The following is a 20,785-nucleotide window of genomic DNA, read 5'->3' on the forward strand; positions in this document are numbered from 1 at the left end:
TTGTAATTTGTTTTTGGTTAAGAACATTTAAAGGTCTAATAAGAACTAGAAGAGCTTTATAGCATCAAGTGTACCAAGGTTATAAAATGGATATATACAACCTGTTATTTTGTAGATTAACATCTTTTTCTTTCATGTATTTAAGATAAAAATCTTGCTTGGTAGTAGCATAAATAAATCTAAATGATTTATACCTGCCCCAGTTTTTATTCCAACAGATAGTTCAGCAATTATTGCTTATGAAAAACATTTAGTAAGGCAGCATATTGCCATATTTATACATGTGGTTCAGACTCATTTTCCATTAATTTTTCATTCATTCACTTCGTAAAATAGCATAGCACCTACTTCTCTGTAACTTCCCTATCATCACTCTACACCAAACTTTTCTTGGAATACTTCAGTAGTTTCTTAACTGGTCTTTTCAGGTTTTTAGTCATCCTGGAATTCATTTTTCCATTGTAACTAGAGTGATCTTTTCAAATATAAGAGTGATCATGTCAGGCTACAACTGTTAAAGAGCACTGATTCTGGGGCCCGATACCTAGATTCAAATCTAGAGTCTGCCATTTATTACCTGTGTTACCTCTGACAAACCACCTCTCAGTTTCCTGATATGTAAGATGGACAACATGTGTATCTTAAATGATTATAAGGGTTACATGAACTATGGTAAGTGCTCTGTGAATGGCAGTCTACTTCATCAACCTCAACCCTTTATCTGTTATTTTATTGTTCTAGCCATTTTGGAAGCTTTTTGTTTTTCCCATTTGAGAAAAGGGCCACATACCCTATGTTTGAGGGCCTTTGCACATGCTACACCCTATCTGAACTCACCCTTCTGCTCTCTCCCACATACTTGTTGCCTATTGGCTCCTCATCATTTTTCAGATCTCTGTCAACATTTTTTCCACAGGGAAACCATTCCTAGTGCTAAGTTGGGTTTTTATGTCACTATCACTTTAAAAGAATGTTGTTTCTCTCAGTCACAGTACTTACTGCTTTGGGTGACTATTTGACTAACAGCTATCCTTTCCACCATGCCTGTTTTTGCTCACATTATATCCTTAGGGCTCAGCTCAACAACCAATCAAGTTGTTGAATTAAATAAATGAATAATAACTGACACCTGTGCCATTCATTTAACGTCACCTGATGGCAGGTATTATTTTACAAATGTTAAAGTTTTGTGGTTTTTAATATGCATCATCATTCTAGATATCAAGAAAAGTTTAAAACAGGTAGATGTCACGTCAGATTCTGCCACTTGAGAAAACTCAAAATGGCCTCAGCTCTATCCTCCAACTGCCAAGCTTTAGAATGCAGTTATGATTGGGTAAATTAGATCCATGAGAAGCACTACAAAAAGGGGGAGGGGGCTTTGGAGTCACACAAACCTTTAGCTTTGCATGACAAAGGTTAACCTTTCTTATACTAGTTTCAACTTCTATAAAATGAAAATACTACCACTTACATCATAGAGCTGGCATGAAAATAAAAGAATATCAGAATGCCTGGCACACAGACATGTTCCAAATTTTAAGGTCCTCTCTCTCCTAAGTTTAACTCTTTAAAAAAGTCATTTGGCCAGAATTACAGAAAATTGCTTAAAATCTCTTACTTATTTATTACTTAACACTTTCCTTTAAAATGACTTGTGAAAATAATAGAGCAAGATAAAATAATTTTAAGAGATGGAAAAAATGAAGACAAGATAATAGGAATGAATTTGTAAACAGAATGCAAACAAAAAACCCTACATATTTGCTAACAATAAACCAGAAATGTGATAGTTTTCTAGCCATACGTTCAAAGTGAGAAATGTGAAACAGTCATAGGAAACAGTTTCTATACAATAAAAAGCTTGAGAAAAACTTCTCCCATGAGCCTCATAGAGGATGCACTATAAAGCAGTGGGTACTATTCTAAAAGTCCTTATGGTAAACTGACAAATTATTGAAAGTGAAAGTTGGTCAGTCATATCTGACGCTTTGTGACCCCATGGACTATACAGTCCATGGAATTCTCCAGACCAGAATACTAGAGTGGGTAGCCTTTCCCTTCTTCAGCAGAACTTCCCAACCTAGGGATCAAACCCAGGTCTCCCGCATTGCAGGCAGATTCTTTACCAGCTGATCCACCAGGGAAGCCCAAGAATACTGGAGTACGTAGCCTATCCCTTCTCCAGCAGATCTTTCCAACCCAGGAATTGAACTGGGGTCTCCTGCATTGCAGGCGGATTCTTTAAAAACTGAGCTATCAGGGAAGCCCAAATTTTTGAAAGCAAATTATTAGGACCTACAAAAAATAACCTCTCTGCATATACACTGATGGCTGGCTTCTCAACAAAGCAATTTGATAAAGACAGTGAGTATAACATTGATCATAAAGAATGAAAGTTCTAAATACAAGTATCAGAATTCATATCCTAGTTCTGCCATTTACTACAAAGCGGTTTTAGACAGAACACCTTAACCTCTGAGTCCCCAAAAGATACACTGCCTCAAATATATGAAAGAAAGAAAAGAAAGTGAAGTCGCTCAGTTGTGTTCGACTCTTTGTGACCTCATAGACTGTAGCCCACCAGGCTCCTCCATCCATGGATTTTCTAGGCAGAGTATTGGAGTGGGTTGCCATTTCCTTCTCCAGAGGATCTTCCCAACCCAGGGATCGAATCCAGGTCTTCCACATTGTAGGTAGACGCTTTACCATCTGAGCCACCGGGGAACAGTATCTTCCCAGCATCACAACTAAATTATTTTCTCAATATAGTACTAATGCCATCAATACTGGTTTTTGTTTATATTTTTACTAATACTACCATAGCAAATTAAAATGAACATTAAATTTAAAATTTAACTGAGTTTAACAGACATTTCTCTAAAAATATACAAATGCACAATAAGCACATGAAAAGTTCCTCAATACCATTTGTCATAAGGTAAAAACAAAACCACAATGAGATACCACTTCATATCCAAAATCAAAAGGTCAGCTGATAAGTTTTGGCAAGGATAAGGATATGAAGAATATTGCTTGTGGGAATGTAAAATACAAAACAGTGTGAGATGCCTCAAACAGTTAAACAGTTACCATATAACTCAGGGATTCCATTCTTAAGTATATGCCCAAGAGAAAGTATATATCCACACAAAAACTTAGCCACAAATTTCAAAGCAGCAGTATTCACAACAGCCGAAAACAGAAACACCCCATATATCCATTAACCGCAGAAATGGATAAATAAAATGTGGTATATGCATAAAATGGAATAGTATTTAGTAATTAAAAAAAAATAATGAATTACTGATTTGTGTAATAAACACTGATGAACCTTGAAAATATTCTTATTGAAAAATGTCTGTCACAAATGACCATAAATTGTATGATTCCATTTATAAATATTATGAACATATTAAATGTCAAGAATAAGCCAATTTTTAGAGAAAGAAAGTACATTAGTGGTTTCCTAAAGCTGGTGGTAGGGGAGAGGGAGATACAGAGAGTGATTCCTAACGGGTACTGACTTTCTTCTTAGGGCAACTGAAAAGTCACAGAAGAAAAGATCAGTGGTCACCAGTTAGGGAGGAAGGAGATATGAAGAACAGCACAGATGATTTTTAGGGCAGTGATATTACTCTGTATGATATAATTATGTTGGCTACATGTTATTATACATTTTCCTAAACCCACAGAATGCACAACACCAAGTGTGAACCCTAACGTAAACTATGAACTTTGGGTATTAATGATATGTCAGTGTAGGTTCATCAAGTGTAACAAATGAACCACTCTGGTGGAAGATGTTGAAAATGCGGGAGGCTAGGCATATGTAGGGGTAGGTAGCATATGGGAGATATCTCAATTTGGCTGTGAGCCTAAAACTGCTCTTTAAAAAGTTTATTAAAAAATCAGTGGTTGGGATAGGGAAGGATGAACAGGTACAGCACAGGGGGTGGGAGTTGGAAAGGTTTGTTGTTGTCACTGGCAAGGGGATGAAGAAATTATTTTTTACTGTAGTAAAATACTCAAAACTTATTATCTTAAATTAGCATCTTAAAAATATACAATTCAGTGATATTAAGTACATTTATACTGTTGTGCAACCATCACCAGAATTCTCTTCATCTTCAAAACTGAAACTCTACACCCATTAAACAGCAACCACCACTCTACTTTTTCTCTATGAATTTGACTAGGCACCTCAAATATATGGAATCATACAGTATTTGCCTTTTTATGACTGGTTTATTTCACTTGGGTTTCCAACTGAGCCCACACAAATATTTCACTGATAGCACAACATGTTCAAGGTTCATCAATGTTTTGTAGCTATGTCAGCATTGCCTTCCTTTTTGAGGCTAATAACATTTCATTGTATGTATACCCCATTTTGCTTTTACATTTATCTGCTGATGAATACATGGGTTCCTTCTACATCCTGGCTACTGTGAATAGATGTATGCATATCTCTTCAAGACCCTGCTTTCAATTCTTTTGGGTATATACCCAAAAATGGAATTGCTGAATCATATGGTAATTCTATGGTTAATTCCTGAGGAACTGCCATACTGTTTTTCACAGTGGCTGCACCATCTTACATTCCTACCAATAGTGCACAAGGGTTCTAATTTCTTCACATCCTCACCAACACTTATTATTTTTTGTTGTTTTAATAGCAGCCTTCCTCATAGGGATAAGATAGGCCACAGGGGAGTAAGACATAAAACTTTTCTGCATGATTCTTGGAATGGTGAATACATGACACTATATATTTCTCAAAACCTACAGAACTTCACAGAACAAAAAAAGAACCTTAAAATCATTGAGAAAGTCAAAGAATCCCAGGAAAGAACGCAGATTGTAATAAGAGAACCTAAATGAATTACAAATGTATGAAACTATCTCACTGAGGATGAGGGGAATGGTGCTGAACTAAGTAACTTTGAAAATGAATAATGTATAAAACTAAAGGGAAAAGGAAAACTGCACATATGTACTATACTTTAGCTGATAAAGTTGATTCCCAGAGGGCTATGGGCTAACAACTCCAATATTGCTATACATATACAGTGAAAAGGAACAAGCAAACGGATGCAGCCAAATAAGAGTTGTTAAAGAATTTACAGATAAACAAAGGGAACAGGCTAGAAGAATACATGTGGTAATGGATTACAGTTGGAGATATCAGGAAGAATTCATATTTAACTTAATATACAGACAGAGATGGTTAGCATAAAGAAATACTCATAAATACGTGTATATACATAGGTTAGTATACACATATATTTCTGTTTTATCAGCTGAGACTAAAACAAATAAAATACCAGTAACAATGAGCTCATCTAGCATCCATATATTGTTTTCTTTCTTTTCTTTACAACATTTAGCTTATTAGTTACAATCAAATATTTAAAATTGCATATTATATACAATAACATTGATTTAGAGATATTGCTTTCTTCACTTACACCATATATTGTTTTCTAATACCGTTCTCCAATAAAAGGAACAGGGGCTCTTTACAGAAATGGCTGATTCTAGGACTGGGGCAAGAAATATGCAAGATGAATCTGTACCATTTTGTAGTCCCAGAAAGTAAGGAAGTACTCTTAAAAAAATCCTTATTGATGGATATGTGTTACAGTAATCAACTGAAAGATTTCCCATTGACCAAAATTGGACCAATCTGAGTAAAAGAATAAATGAAGAACTGGATTATAACTCAAAGCATAAATATCCTTGAGTCCATACTGATATAAATAAATGATTGAATAAATTAATTAATGGGAGATAAGAAGCAAATCTTCCATGCAGAAGAATTCCAAATAAATTATGTAGACACTCCACCCTAAAAAGGGGAAGCCTAACTTCTCTCTCTTTAAGGGTGGGCTACCCTTACTGCAGAAAGTGAAAAAGAACTAAAAAGCCTCTTGATGAACGTGAAAGAGGAGAGTGAAAAAGTTGGCTGAAAGTTCAACATTCAGAAAACGAAGATCATGGCATCCGGTCCCATCACTTCATAGCAAATAGATGGGGAAACAGTGGAAACAGTGTCAGACTTTATTTTTGGGGCTCCAAAATCACTGCAGATGGTGATTGCAGCCATGAAATTAAAAGACGCTTACTCCTTGGAAGCCAAGTTATGACCAACCTAGATAGCATATTGAAAAGCAGAGACATTACTTTGCCAACAAAGGTCCGTCTAGTCAAGGCTATGGTTTTTCCAGTGGTCATGTATGGATGTGAGAGTTGGACTGTGAAGAAAGCTGAGCACCAAAGAATTGATGCTTTTGAACTGTGGTGTTGGAGAAGACTCTTGAGAGTCCCTCGGACTGCAAGGAGATCCAACCAGTCCATTCTAAAGGAGATCAGTTCTGGGTGTTCTTTGGAAGGACTGATGCTAAAGCTGAAACTCCAATACTTTGGCCACCTCATGTGAAGAGCTGACTCACTGGAAAAGACTGATGCTGGGAGGGATTGGGGGCAGGAGGAGAAGGGGACGACAGAGGATGAGATGGCTGGATGGCATCACCGACTCTATGGACATGAGTTTGAATGAACTCCAGAAGTTGGTGATGGACAGGGAAGCCTGGCGTGCTGCAATTCACGGGGTTGCAAAGAGTCAGACACGACTGAGCGACTAAACTGATCCATAGTGACTTCCTTTCAAAGAGTACAAGAAGGAAGGTGGGAGGAATCACTTTACAGTGGAGAAACCTGACAAACACTACTTCAGCCAGGAGACTGAGATCAGTATCAATAATGATAAATCTTGTTGATAATATATACCCTTTCATCCTATGAAAATGGCACATGATCATCCTCCCCAAAACCAGTAATCCCAGTCTGACCATGACTAAAAAAGCAAATTCCCAAAGAAAGGCATCCTACAATTTTACCTGACTAAAATGGTAGCTCAGATGGTAAAGAAGCTGCCTGAAATGCAGGAGACCCCCCAGATTCCTGGATGGAGAAGATGCCCTGGAGAAGAGAATCGCAACTCCCTCCAAAGAGGAGCCTGTCAGGCTACAAATCATGGGGTCACAAAGATTCGGACTCGGCTGTCAACTTTCACTTTCAGTACTCCTCTAAACTCTCAAGCGGATCAAAAACAGGAAAGTCCAAGAAAATGTCACAGACAAGAAATGCCTAAGGAGACATGGCAATTAAATGTAACGTGGAACAGAAAAATAAATTAGGTAAAAACTAAAGAAATTTGAATAAACTAAGCACTTTAGTTAATAATAATGCATCAATATTGGTTCATTAACTGTAACAAATGTACCATTCTAATACATGAATTTCAAGAAAAAAAATTTTTTTAAGTAACTGCCACTAACCCCACTGACTGATGGCCTCTTACTCTGCAAACAGTTTTATAGTTTGGCATTGTATCCAGGTGACCAAGAGACCTGGGAAATTACCAGAGATCTTCACTATTTCCAAGATCCAGGAAAACTTTTCACTCACAAATAAACTTGTAGACTCCTACTTCAGCACCCTTTCCTCAGTCCCTGCAGTGCCTTTACTCAGTCTGAGGACAGGTCATTTCACTATGCCCTGCCCATCAACTGTGGATACTTGCTCAAAACATTCGTCTGTTCTAGCAAGAGATGTCCGCAGGGCACAGTGTGCCGATCAAGAAGCAGCCACTGGACTGCAATGAAGAAATTTAAGTCCTTCACCCACCAGGTCTCTTAAAATGATGGTGGGCTGTGTTAGACCCCTTAAGAATTCACCTCTAAAATATCTGCTGTCACTTACACAGCTGCCTTTTATTAACTCCCATGCTATTATTCAACTATGTATGTATCTACAAATATATATACGTAGCTGGATATAGATGTGTATCTATGAAGCCATCATTAACTCCTTAGGGACAGAGACTATAAATTCTGTGTTTTGGGTTGCCTTATACTCTTTCTAATAGAATCCTAATTCTATCCAGGTGGCAATTTACCCAGCTTTGGACACTGAAACCTAAGGGGAAGTTTGCTGCAGGGTTTCTGAAAGTATATGCCTTCCTGATAAAGAGGCAGACATAGCTGATGTTCCTCTTTTCTTTTTCTATTTTTCCTTTCTTTTTCTTTTGGTCTTAATAGCAGACATGATGGTTGGAGCTACAACCATTGCGATGTACTCATCGCAATCCTAAGGAAAAGTCCAAAGCAGCTGCACAGATGCTAACTGACAGTGTTAAGTTTATAAACCCATGCCAGTGACTGCCTACCTCCAAATTGCTTGTCATATAAGACAAACTATTTAAGCACCTACCAGTAAAAAGAGGAATTAAATCAAGCTGTGGCTCCCAACACCATCAACAGCAATGATAAATATGACATCAAAAGAAAGACTATAGTTAACCTCCAGCACTGTCACAACAGGACTGGAAAAGAGAAACAGTATCTGAACAAGCCCAAGGTAAACTATAAAACAAAATCCTTTAAAAGACTTTTAACAGCCCAAACCCTAAACTTAGGGCATTATCAGAGCTCAGTATGTCCTAATCTTAACAGACATCTTTCCAGGGTCCTAAGATCACAAAATATGTAAGTCTGTTAATGAACCCCTGGCTTTCATGATGGTCCACTGGTTAAGAATCCACCTTGCAATGCAGGGGACACCGGTTTGATCTCTGATCCAATAAGATCCCACACACTGCAGGGCAACTATGCCCATGTGCCACAACTACTGAGTCTGCTCTGAAGCCAGCAACTGCAACTATCGAGCCCACATGCCATGGCCACTGAAGGCCACACGCCCTAGAGCCCATGCTCTGCAAAAAGAAGCCACCGCAATGAAAAGCGCAGCCCACACACTCCATCTAGAGAGTAACCTCTGCTCTCTGCAACTAGAGAAAGCCCACAGGCAGCAACCAAAAAAAAGGGGAAAAAAGCAATAAGGAAGCTTTGGATATTATGCAAGGATAATAAAACTAAACACAATAAAATAAAATCCTATCTTTAATATTCACAAATAACTAAGTTAAGATATTGCTCCAAGATGCAAGAAGAAGATGCTATTTTAAAAGTACATTCAGGGAAGTCCCCTGGTGGTCTAGCGGTTAGGATTTGGTGCTTTCACTGCCATGGCCTAAGTTCTAACCCTGATTTGGAACCTAAAGTCCCACAAGCTGCACAGTGTGGCAAAAAAAAAAAAATTCAGAAAACAAGCAAAAAACAACAAAAAGTAGCTCTTGGAAATTAAAAACGTAATAGCAAAAATTAAAAACTCAACCTAAGAATTTCCAGTTTCCAATAGTGGCAGGCTTGGTTATTTGAAGCATCTATGACTATTTCACTGGATAAAATCTTTAAAATATGGATAAAATCTATTTCAAAAATTTTAAAGCACCAAGACAAGTCAAGATAATAAGGAATTACAAAGTCACAAGTGAAGTAAAATTAGAATCCAGAAAGGGAAAAAGGCACATACCACCTATTTTGCCTTAAGGATATTTGCCAATCCTGAAAATCAGGATTTTTGTTTTAGTAACAATACAAGAAATGTTGGGAGAAATATCAATAACCTCAGATATGCAGATGACACCACCCTTATGGCAGAAAGTGAAAAGGAACTCAAAAGCCTCTTGATGAAAGTGAAAGAGAAGAGTGAAAAAGTTGGCTTAAAGCTCAACATTCAGAAAACGAAGATCATGGCATCCGGTCCCATCACTTCATGGCAAATAGATGGGGAAACAGTGGAAACAGTGTCAGACTTTATTTTGGGGGGCTCCAAAATCACTGCAGATGGAGACTGCAGCCATGAAATTAAAAGACGCTTACTCCTTGGAAGGAAAGTTATGACCAACCTAGATAGCATATTCAAAAGCAGAGACATTACTTTGCCAACAAAGGTCCGTCTAGTCAAGGCTATGGTTTTTCCAGGGGTCATGTATGGATGTGAGAGTTGGACTGTGAAGAAAGCTGAGCGCCAAAGAATTGATGCTTTTGAACTGTGGTGTTGGAGAAGACTGTTGGGAGTCCCTTGGACTGCAAGGAGATCCAACCAGTCCATTCTAAAGGAGATCAGTCCTGGGTGTTCTTTAGAAGGAATGATGCTAAAGCTGAAACTCCAATACTTTGGCCACCTCATGTGAAGAGTTGACTCATTGAAAAAGACTCTGATGCTGAGAGGGATTGGGGGCAGGAGGAGAAGGGGACGACAGAGGATGAGATGGCTGGATGGCATCACCGACTCGATGGACATGAGTTTGGGTAAATTCGGGGAATTGGTGATGGACAGGGAGGCCTGGCGTGCTGTGATTCATGGGGTCGCAAAGAGTGGGACACGACTGAGTGACTAAACTGAACTGAACCTTACGAGAGATATGGAGACAAAAATCAAAATCCGACAGCAACACAAAGGAATTTCAAGCCCTGAACTTGGTTTAAGGTGGTCCCAGAGTATTAAAAAGCAGAGACATTACTTTTCAACAAAGGTCCCTGTAGTCAAAGCTATGGTTTTTCCAGTAGTCATGTATGGATGTGAGAGGTGGACTATAAAGAAGGCTGAGTGCTGAAGAATTTATTGATGCTTTTGAACTGTGATGTTGGAGAAGACTCTTGAAAGTCCCTTGTTGGAGAAGACTCTTGAAAGTCCCTTGAACTGCAATATCAAACCAGTTAATCCTAAAGGAAACCAACTCTTAATATTCACTGAAAGGACTGATGGCTGAAACTGAAGCTCCAATACTTTGGCCACCTGATGAGAAGAGCCGACTCATCAGAAAAGATCCTGATGCTGGGAAAGATTGAAGGCAAGAGAAGGGGATGACAGAGGACCAGATGGTTGGATGGCATCTCTGATTCAATGGACATGAGTCTGAGCAAGCTATAGGAGATGGTGAAGGACAGGGAAGCCTGGCGTGCTGCAGTCCATGGGGTCGCAAACAGTTGGATGTGACCGAGCAACTGAACAACAGACTAGGAGTGACCCCAGGCACATGGCAGAAGAAAATACAAAGCTTATACATACAATGGGAGTATGCAACATTCTTTACTATTTGCTGCTGCTCCTGCTAAGTCGCTTCAGTCGTGTCCGACTCTGTGTGACCCATAGACAGCAGCCCACCAGGCTCCCCCGTCCCTGGGATTCTCCAGGCAAGAACACTGGAGTGGGTTGCCATTTCCTTCTCCAATGCATGGAAGTGAAAAGTCAAAGTGAAGTCGCTCAGTCGTGTCTGACTCTTGGTGACTCCATGGACTGCAGCCTACCAGGCTCCTCCGTCCATGGGATTTTCCAGGCAAGAGTACTGGAGTGGGGTGCCATTGTTACTAGTAAATGTTAATAGTAAAGAATGTTGGTCTAAGTCAACATCTAACATCTTAGATGGTCTAAGTCCAGAAAATTATTCAAAAGCAATGGTTTCTTTGTTTATTTAAAAGCTACTTACCATAGCAGTTTCAATGATTTTTATTTTTATTATTTATAATGGAAAAAAATCTCAACTAGCCACCATTAACATTTTTTTAAAATCTATCAGAATCACCTTATAATTTCTCTACTCTGAAAATCAATCTTTTATGTTTTCCTAATTCATTTAACTCTCAGACCACTTACATTCACATTATTCATACATAATGACCCATTAATAATCAAAGCATGTAACAGACATTGTTCTCATTTTTAGAATCCAAAGGGCCGTCAAATAGGCTATATATAAGATAATCATTTGCACTCAAATAATCAAGGAAATGAGAATTCAACACCTAACTTAACTGAGAAACTTCATGTGAAAAAACAGAATTAAATTTCAAATTATAAAAAGGGCCCCTAGTATTAAACAAAAATAAGAGAAATATACATGTCGGGGGGGAAAAGCACTAAAATAACCTTCATTTTGACATGATTTGATGATAGAGTTCTTAGCAATTCACTAATTCCCTCATTCAACAAATCTTTCAGTGCTTATTACATACCTATTCCTTTTCTACAAATTCAGAATACAGCAAGAACACAAAAGGAACAAAACAGATGACTTTCATGGTCCAGAAACAACAAAATAATGGTGTGCCAAAAATAGGAAAATCTGATTCTATACATTTTTATTGTTCAACATGCAACAAATATATACAAATATTGCACATATTTCACAAGGTACTGTTTAAAGTGTGACTAGTTCTCTATCAAGAACTTATATGAACATTGCTAATATATGGAACAAGTTTGTTTCCTATAAAACAAAAACATTTTATATAATATTTTCCTACTAGTTTTTAATATACAGCAAATATGACTATGTTCCTCAAAAAGAGGATTTTTTTGTTTTTTGCTAGTCAGATGCAAATGTTTAAAGTTGAAGGTTATGAAATAAGATACTATTTGTAAGTACACACAGAAGATGCTCCATTATTACAAACCATTATTGTTCTCTTGTCCTATTTTCTGCCTTCACACAGGGGCTGATAAGAAAAAATAAGCAGAACAGGCTTTTAAAGTTTCCAGCCAAACCTATACTTTATAGATTGGGGGAAGAAGAGAGTGCTTTTCTTTTTTTTAAGATAAAAGGGAGGGGAGTGGAAATGAGTGGTTTAAGGAAGTAGCAATGAAGAGGAGACTGGCTTACTCTCCAGCCTCCACCTTATTATTGTTAGGAGAGAATAGCAGCGTAAGTAAGTGTCTCCATTGACTGTCGCCCTCCTTAACTAGTAACAACAGTAATACAATGTTGAACACAACAATTTCTACTCAAAAAAAGGTAATGTAAGACATATTTATACCATTACTATTTTCCAAAGACTTGAATATGCAAGAAATAAATATAAGGGGGTAGTCCCATAAGAAAGGTAATATCCAGAATGTATACTCTAGAGGGAGGGGGTTAGGAGGAACTGGTCAACAGAGGCTATTCTGAACAGTGATATCAATATACAGGAATATTCTAGAGTTAGGAAAGTAGTATCACCTCAAAATGACTCTAATTCATAAGTCTGACATTATAAGCCTTAATAAATCTTACCATACATCGCATTTCCCTGGTGGCTCAGATGGTAAAAATCCGCCTGCAATGCTGGAGACCTGGGTTCAATCCCTGGGTTGGGAAGATCCCCTGGAGGAGGGCACGGTAACCCACTCCAATATTCTTGCCTGGAGAATCCCTATGGACAGAGGAGCCTGGCGGGCTACAGTCCATGGGGTCGCAAAGAGTCGGACACAACTGAGCGACTAAGCACACACATCACATAGTGTTTCCCCATAATAGACACTCAATCATTACTTCATTTTTTAAACCAAATTTCTACAGTACTTTCACGGCCTTTGAAAAAACAATGCAGCTCACAAGATTAGGACTTTTCTTTGTCAGCCGTTTCTAAATAAGTATACTCTAAAAAAATCTTAAGTAAAACCAAGATTTGGTCTAAACACTAGAGACTACAATGGGACCAAACTCCTTCGAGCTATAAAAATCTACATGTGGTCTATGATTTCATCAGCTATTTGGGTTTTTCTCTCCCTCTTTCAGTTTTTCTGTGATATAACTGACATGCATCACTATATAAGTTTAAGGTACAGCATAATGATTTGACTTACATAGATCACAAAATGATTACCACAGTAAGTTCAATGAACATCATCCCATACAGATACAAAATTAAAGAACTAAAAAAAATTTAACCCTTAGGATTTACTCTCTCGACAACCTTCCTATATAACGTTGTTTAGCTGTTAAGTCGTGTCCGACTCTTTTGCAACCCCAATGACTGTAGCTCTCCAGGCATTTCTGTACATGGGATTTCCCAGGTTTATAATAGCCAGGACATGGAAGCAACCTAGATGTCCATCAGCAGATGAATGGATAAGAAAGCTGTGGTACATATACACAATGGAGTATTACTCAGCCATTAAAAAGAATACATTTGAATCAGTTCTAATGAGGTGGATGAAACTGGAGCCTATTATACAGAGTGAAGTAAGCCAGAAGGAAAAACACCAATACAGTATACTAACGCATATATATGGAATTTAGAAAGATGGTAACGATAACCCTGTATACGAGACAGCAAAAGAGACACTGATGTATAGAACAGTTTTATGGACTCTGTGGGAGAGGGAGAGGGTGGGAAGATTTGGGAGAATGGCATTGAAACATGTGAAATGTCATGTATGAAACGAGATGCCAGTCCAGGTTCAATGCACGATGCTGGATGCTTGGGGCTAGTGCACTGGGACGACCCAGAGGGATGGTATGGGGAGGGAGGAGGGAGGAGGGTTCAGGATGGGGAACACATGTATACCTGTGGTGGATTCATTTTGATATTTGGCAAAACTAATACAATTATGTAAGGTTTAAAAATAAAATAAAATTAATTAAAAAAAAAAAAAAAAGAATACTGGAGTAGGTTGCCATTTCCTTCTCTGGGGGATCTTCCCAACCTAGGGACTGAACCCACGTTTCCTGCATTGGCAGGCAGATTCTTTACCACTGAGCCACTAGAGATACCTTCATATAGAATATACAATACTGTTAATTATATTTACCACATTGTACATTACATCCCTGGTACTTAAAACTAGAAGTTTATACCTTTGGACTGTCTTCATCCAATTTCCTTCCTCTCCTCCCCTACCTTCACCACGAATCTCTCTGTGAGTTTGTTTTCTAAGTGTAACTTATCTACAACACTATGTTAGTTCATTATATAACATAGTAATTCAGTATTTCTAAACATTTCTAAATGATCACCACAGCAAGTCGAGTTACCATTTCATTGGCTATTTTGGCAGTCACATCATCAGGTGAATTTACAAGAACTACCTTTAGAGGTCAGTTTTTTCCCAATCTGTAAAAACTATTAACCCAAATACTACAACTTGAGTTCATCATTTTGGCTTCAGATCATTTAGACCTTCAATTGTTAATAACTAGACCACCTAAATTTATCATCACCTACTAAGGCTTTCGGAACCATAAAAGCTTCCTCAAGGATCCAATTATTAATCAGTAATCAATACTCTCGGAGAAAGCAATGGCACCCCACTCCAGTACTCCTGCCTGGAAAATCCCATGGACGGAAGAGCCTGGTAGGCTGCAGTCCATGGGGTAGCTAAGAGTCGGATACGACTGAGTGACTTCACTTTCACTTTTATGCATTGGAGAAGGAAATGGCAACCCACTCCAGTGTTCCTGCCTGGAGAATCCCAGGGACGGGGGAGCCTGGTGGGCTGCCGTCTATGGGGTCACACAGAGTCGGACACGACTGAAGTGACTTAGCAGCACCAGTAATCAATACTCTGGGTAATGCAATGAACTATTAATTCAAGTGGGCAAACATGTATGATCACGAACAGTCAATGTATTAGTGAAAACAAAAAGATTAACCCAGGCCCTACACTCAAGGACTCAAAAGCTTAGTTTTACACGTTTACAATGTAAGTGTTAATACAGAACTGCTACCAAAGATAGGAAGTATTAAAGGGTAAAGACTAGAAGTGTAAAATAAAGAATTCACTGAATCTATCAACCAATGCACATTTTTTAATTTCTTCCAAAAAGGTATCAAGAGCTTTGTCATACGCACCTAGCTAGAAATATGATGAACATAATGATGGCTTTCAAATTATACACTCTGAAAACTAAGGGCCAAAAATCATAGACCAGGAAACTAAGGCACAAAAAAGGTTTATGTATCCCTATAAATTAAGTCAGACATTTGAACCTACTTCCTAATTTCCAAACTAGTTCCCTCATTTCCCTAATGAGGAGAGAGCAAATTTTTTAATAAATCAGGATATGAATGTGACCTATGCAAACATTTTTTTCTATCTATATATACACTCACAATCCATACATAAACTGATTTTTTTTCTCATTGACCTTTAACTTGCTCCTCAAAAGACTAAAAAGCTATCGCCTAATAAATAAAAGATAGGACTTCTCCAATTTCTAATTTCCTTATTTGTAAAAAGGGCTAATCATTACAAAATCTATGCTTTGCAAAATTATTAATTCATATTTAGACTTCTCTATCTACCATTCTTCCTATGGCAATAAAGAAATCAACATAATAAACAATGCATTCTGAAGAAATGAATGTCACCTCTTTGAGTGATACCACCCAGAACACAGAACCCAGAACTGAGTCCCTAGCATATATTCACTACCTTACTTAAACGCCCATTTGGAACACAGGAAATCTCTTAAAGCACAATTTATTACCAGTTAACTTATATCCCCAAACAAATATCTGACACAACCAATTTAACCTATTACTATTAGTTCTGTACCCCAGAGTCAGTATTAGAATGGTTTAATTTTATAACTTTATTCTCAAGTTTAACGTAAGACTTAAGATAGCAATAAACTCCAATGAATATTATAAGAAATAAACAAGTTTGAGTGCATAACTGCTTTATCATATTTTCTTTTGTTAACAGTATGTTCTCAGTGAGGTTTAACTTTGGGACAATAATGTGATCCTACAGATGAAAATAATATTAAGAACTGATTTCTCAATTCAAATTTTCAATAGAATTTTCCCAGCCTCAAATTCCTCAATGGCAAGAGCAGGTGTTTGTTACAATCATATCAAACCACAATATCCTTATTCAAAACTGCGATTTGTAAAAATAAATAAATAAAAACAACAACAGGAAATCTACGCCTTGCCAATGCAAGACACAGGTTCAATCCCCGATTCGCCAAAATCCCACATGCAGCAGAGCAACTAAGCCCATGCTCCACAATAGCCGGAGAACAGCAATACTGAGCCCACCTGCCACAACTAAAACCATTTGTGCCTAATTTTGAGGTACCAGAGTCTGAGTCAATCTAGTGCATGCTTTGCCAAGCACACAGGATTGGCAGAGTGGGGATACGGGTGCGGTGACAGAAGGAATCCAAATTTCTTTACCAGACCAGGAATTCAAGTATGAATGCTTCAAATAGCTTCTTTATCATTAAATCATTGTGAATATGGGTCAACCATGGAATTACATTCTTTTATTAATGTTTCCCTGACATTAATTTTGCTTGAACCTGGGGCTTCCCAGGTGAGTCCCTGGTAAAGAAACAGGTTCCATCCCTGAGTCAGAAGCAGCCCTGGAAAAGGAAATGGCAACCCACTCCAGTATTCTTGCTGGGAAATTCTATGGACAGAGGAGCCTGGCAGGCTACAGTCCATAGGGTTGAAAAGAGTCGGCTACGACTTGAACACGCACGCCACAACTATTGAAGCCCACATGCCCTAGAACCAGAGCTCCACAAGTGAAGCCACTGCAAAGAGAAGCCCCTGCTCTCTGCAACTAGAGACAGCAACAAAGACCCAGCACAGCCAAACTTAAATAAATAAATAACTGTAAAAACCCAGGAAATCTACTCAAGTTTTTCTAAGGCCTCTTCTGGTGCAAACAGTTCTCTATACCAATTTCTACTTACTTAAGGTGTAAGCATCCAGTTGATATTAGTTGATTCCATGTTATTTAATTCCTAATATTTCCCTCAAACCACTAAAAAAAACAAGTTAAAAAACCTGGATATATGAAATTTTAAGAGAAAAATTAAATTTTTTTATTTCAAAAGGATACAAAATAATTTTTAGGTATAACAGAAATTCCCACCTCCTCTATGATTTACCTTTTTAAATTGCTGAAAAACTACTCAAACGCTGAACGTAAATCACTGAATTAGGAGACAGGTAACTGCTTCTGATTGTATTATATTTTTAAATTAAAATATTTTTAAAGATCACATTTTAGTCTTCACTAAAACATTTTGCTTCTCCTTAAAATTGTTTTTTTTTTAATTGCTTTTCAACAGTGTTATACAAAGCAATTTTTTCCAGTCTAAATTAAATCTAAATAATATTCCTCCACTATTTTATTAGTTATATACTTTTTAAAGTATTCTGCTTACATTCTTCCTTCCTCTGAAACGTGGATCATATAAGCATGTAAAAATAAAAATATTTTCTAATTATAAAATTGGAAAATAAAACATGTTCATCTCCTTTAATTAGGACAAACTATAATCAATTATAGAATGTCCTATGTCAATGGAAGAGATCAATAATGCCTGAGACTCTAACCAAGTAAAAAATTAAAGCTCACATAATTTACTACACAATCCTCCCCAAAACAGGTATAATTAATTCTATCTAAGAACGTAAATGGAGGGGCCCCTGGGGTATTTTCTCTTGGGCGGTGTGTTTACAGAATGGGCAAACACTTGCTTAGAATGTTGCAGATTTCTGGGCTGGCTTAAGTTCATCAACTAGATGAACTCTAAAGTTCAATTCTAAGATTCCCAACTGTGAGTAAAACGCGAAACATAATAAACATTGTGCCCTTCAATTAACCGATCTGCCTTCACTGCCACCCTAACTGGATGCATGGAGACAAAAAACTTCTTTCTCTTGCAGGAGATACTGGTTAACAAAAGGCAAGGAAAACATGCACAGGTGGGATAAAAAGGCGGAATGGCTGAAATCAGGAGGATCTCGGGACAGCGCCCCCACGTTCGTCCCTCCGCGGCACCTGAGAAATCACTGCCCGCCACACCTCCACCCTTCCCGTGGAGGCGTCACGAGCCAATTCTCTAACCTATTACAGTCCACCCTCACCTGGCCTGACACTGGGCATTGTCTAGAATCTTCAGCGCCCAAGAAAGGCAAGTAGGAAAAAGAAAGAAAAGCGAGAGGAGGAGTGAGAATAAAGAACAACGGAAGGGAAGTAAAGCAATCGGGAAACCGCACGATCTGGGGAAAACTGGCTTCCCCGTCGATCACTCAATTTAATTCAGATCACAAAAGCCACCCCCCCTAGCTCAAGATAGCAGCCAGACGTGGCCCAGCTAGAGTCCCCGAAGCCACTCCGGTCAGAGCAACGAGACACGGAGAGGGAAATGGGCGTGTGGGCTGGGCCTGGCTGGCCAGAGGCCGGACTCCGAACAAAGCCGCCCGGCTCCCCCTACCTGGGGCTACGGCGGCGGGCGGTGCCTCGCGGCTCCCTGCGTCGCCCCGGTCCGGAGACGCCCTCGCCCCAGGGACCCTCGCCCGGGCTCTGGGCCGCGGCGAGCCCCCTCCCCGCCCGCGAACAGCGCCCCTTTGGGACAATGGGCCCCCTCCCCCGCCTCTGGGAGGGGAGGTACAAAGGCAGAGAAGCGCGGCCCGGCACGGAGCCAGGCGTCCGGAAAGTGAAGGCGAAGGAGAAGAGAGAGAAACCCAAAGGATGGCGGCGGACGCGGCAACCGGCGGGTAGCTCCCCTGGCCGTCCAATTCGCTGCCCTCAGCCCCACCGCCGCGGCAGGGGCGGGAGCGCGGACCAGCAGCCTCTCAAGCCCTGCCTTGAGGGAAGAGGGGTTCGCACACAAAGAACAGCAGTACCCCCACCCTCTGCCAGCGCCGGGGACCGCCCGACGCGCTCCGGTCGCCGACGCCTGCTCAGCCCGAGTCCCTCCGGGGCCAGGGTCCGCGCGGGCCGCCCCTCTCCCCGACTCACCCACAGCTCCGTGCCCCAGCTCATGGTGGATCCTGAGGCGACTCGAGCCGCCTGGCTGCCCGCTGTCCGTCCGTCCGTCGGCTCTGCCGTCAGTCTGCCCGACCTCCCACTGGCGGGCTCGCGGCTCGGCTGCTCAGCCTCCAAAGGTGCCGCCACCGCCGGGTTCCCCAGTGAGTGAGAAAGACGCGACTGGAGGAGCCGTCGCCGACGCCGCGTCCCCGCCTCCCGGAGCCGGCTGGGAGGGGGCCAGGGCCGAGGGGAGGCGGGACGCGGAGAGGGGAGGGGGCGGGGCGCGATGCACCCTGGGATCTGGGCGGACCGGTGCTTGCCCGCCAAGGAGGGCAGGGTCCGCTCTGACTGGAGGGTCTACGGTTCGCACAACTCTTCCTTCCCGCCCAATCTCTGTTTTCCCCTACCTCCGGGCTCGGACTGTCCCACCGCCGCCAGAGCCACTCGAATATCTGTCTCCAAAAAGGAAAGGGAGAGAAGGAAAAGTCGCCCACCGCCCTTCTCTGCCGTGTCCCCTTATATGAGGCGGCTCTTTACTGCCTCTTGCCTCCTCCGCTTGGGAGAAACCCAGACAAGGAAACCTCATCCAAATCCTTGGGTTTAGATTGTGGAGAGTTGTATTTTATTTATAAGGAAAAAAAGTCTTAATGGTTAAGGTGATCTTGGGAATCACTAAAACGTGTAGAATGTCAAATATAAATGCAACTGTGCCTCTGATTCTGGTTTTAATAATATTTCTATAAGTTCTGCCAGGAAATCATAAAAAGAAGTAGATCTTTCAGCATTCATTTGGGATTGTTGTGATGACAGGAGTCTTCCCTGATAGCTTGGTTAGGAAAGAATCCGCCTGCAATGCAGGAGACCCGGGACAGGAGATGGAAGATAATGGAAAATGTGACCGGAGGTGTGTCACCTGCAGGAAAAAAGAACTGAGTTTGCCCCTTTTCTGGAATGGGTACCTCGCGCATGGGGGTTGGATAAGAGTCAGATTCCTAACCGGTAGCTCAAAGAACCTATTCCGAACTTCGGATATCTTTCACTCAGAATATCGCAACCTTGGATGCAGGGCCACCATTTCCTTTTTTCTCTGTGGAGTTACTTCCCGGCCTTTCTGAGTAATCATTAACCGCAGTCAGCAAGTTTGACTTGTTGCTATTAGACATCAAAATACGCTCAGCAACTTCCTCACGAATGCTTGAGCATTAATTACTTGTCTCCTAATCACACACACACACACACACACAGAGTTCAATCCAGTCACTAGTAGTAGAGCACTCCTCAGAGTGTCTTGACAGCTGAGTGTTTTTAAGTTCTCCCACTGACTAGACAGCATTTG

General features: G+C 40.1%; 1 protein-coding gene across 6 annotated transcripts in view; it reads right to left on the reverse strand.

Moving 5' to 3' along the window:
* Nucleotides 1-20,785, reverse strand: part of FNBP1L (formin binding protein 1 like) — a 138,775-nt gene that overhangs the window by 99,757 nt on the left and 18,233 nt on the right. Inside the window, exon 1 of one of the 6 annotated variants that reach the window (XM_027536472.1) lies at nucleotides 19,441-19,756. The exons of 1 other annotated variant lie outside the window; for it this stretch is intronic. In XM_027536472.1, the coding sequence (XP_027392273.1) occupies nucleotides 19,441-19,464 (24 nt within the window). In that variant the 5' untranslated portion in view covers nucleotides 19,465-19,756. Of the gene's footprint in view, nucleotides 1-19,440; nucleotides 19,757-20,785 lie in introns of those variants that run through there. 4 more of the 6 variants (XM_027536466.1, XM_027536471.1, XM_027536470.1 and 1 more) reach the window with 4 other exon arrangements.

Source organism: Bos indicus x Bos taurus, chromosome 3, assembly GCF_003369695.1.
Source record: "Bos indicus x Bos taurus breed Angus x Brahman F1 hybrid chromosome 3, Bos_hybrid_MaternalHap_v2.0, whole genome shotgun sequence".
Taxonomy (NCBI): domain Eukaryota; kingdom Metazoa; phylum Chordata; class Mammalia; order Artiodactyla; family Bovidae; genus Bos; species Bos indicus x Bos taurus.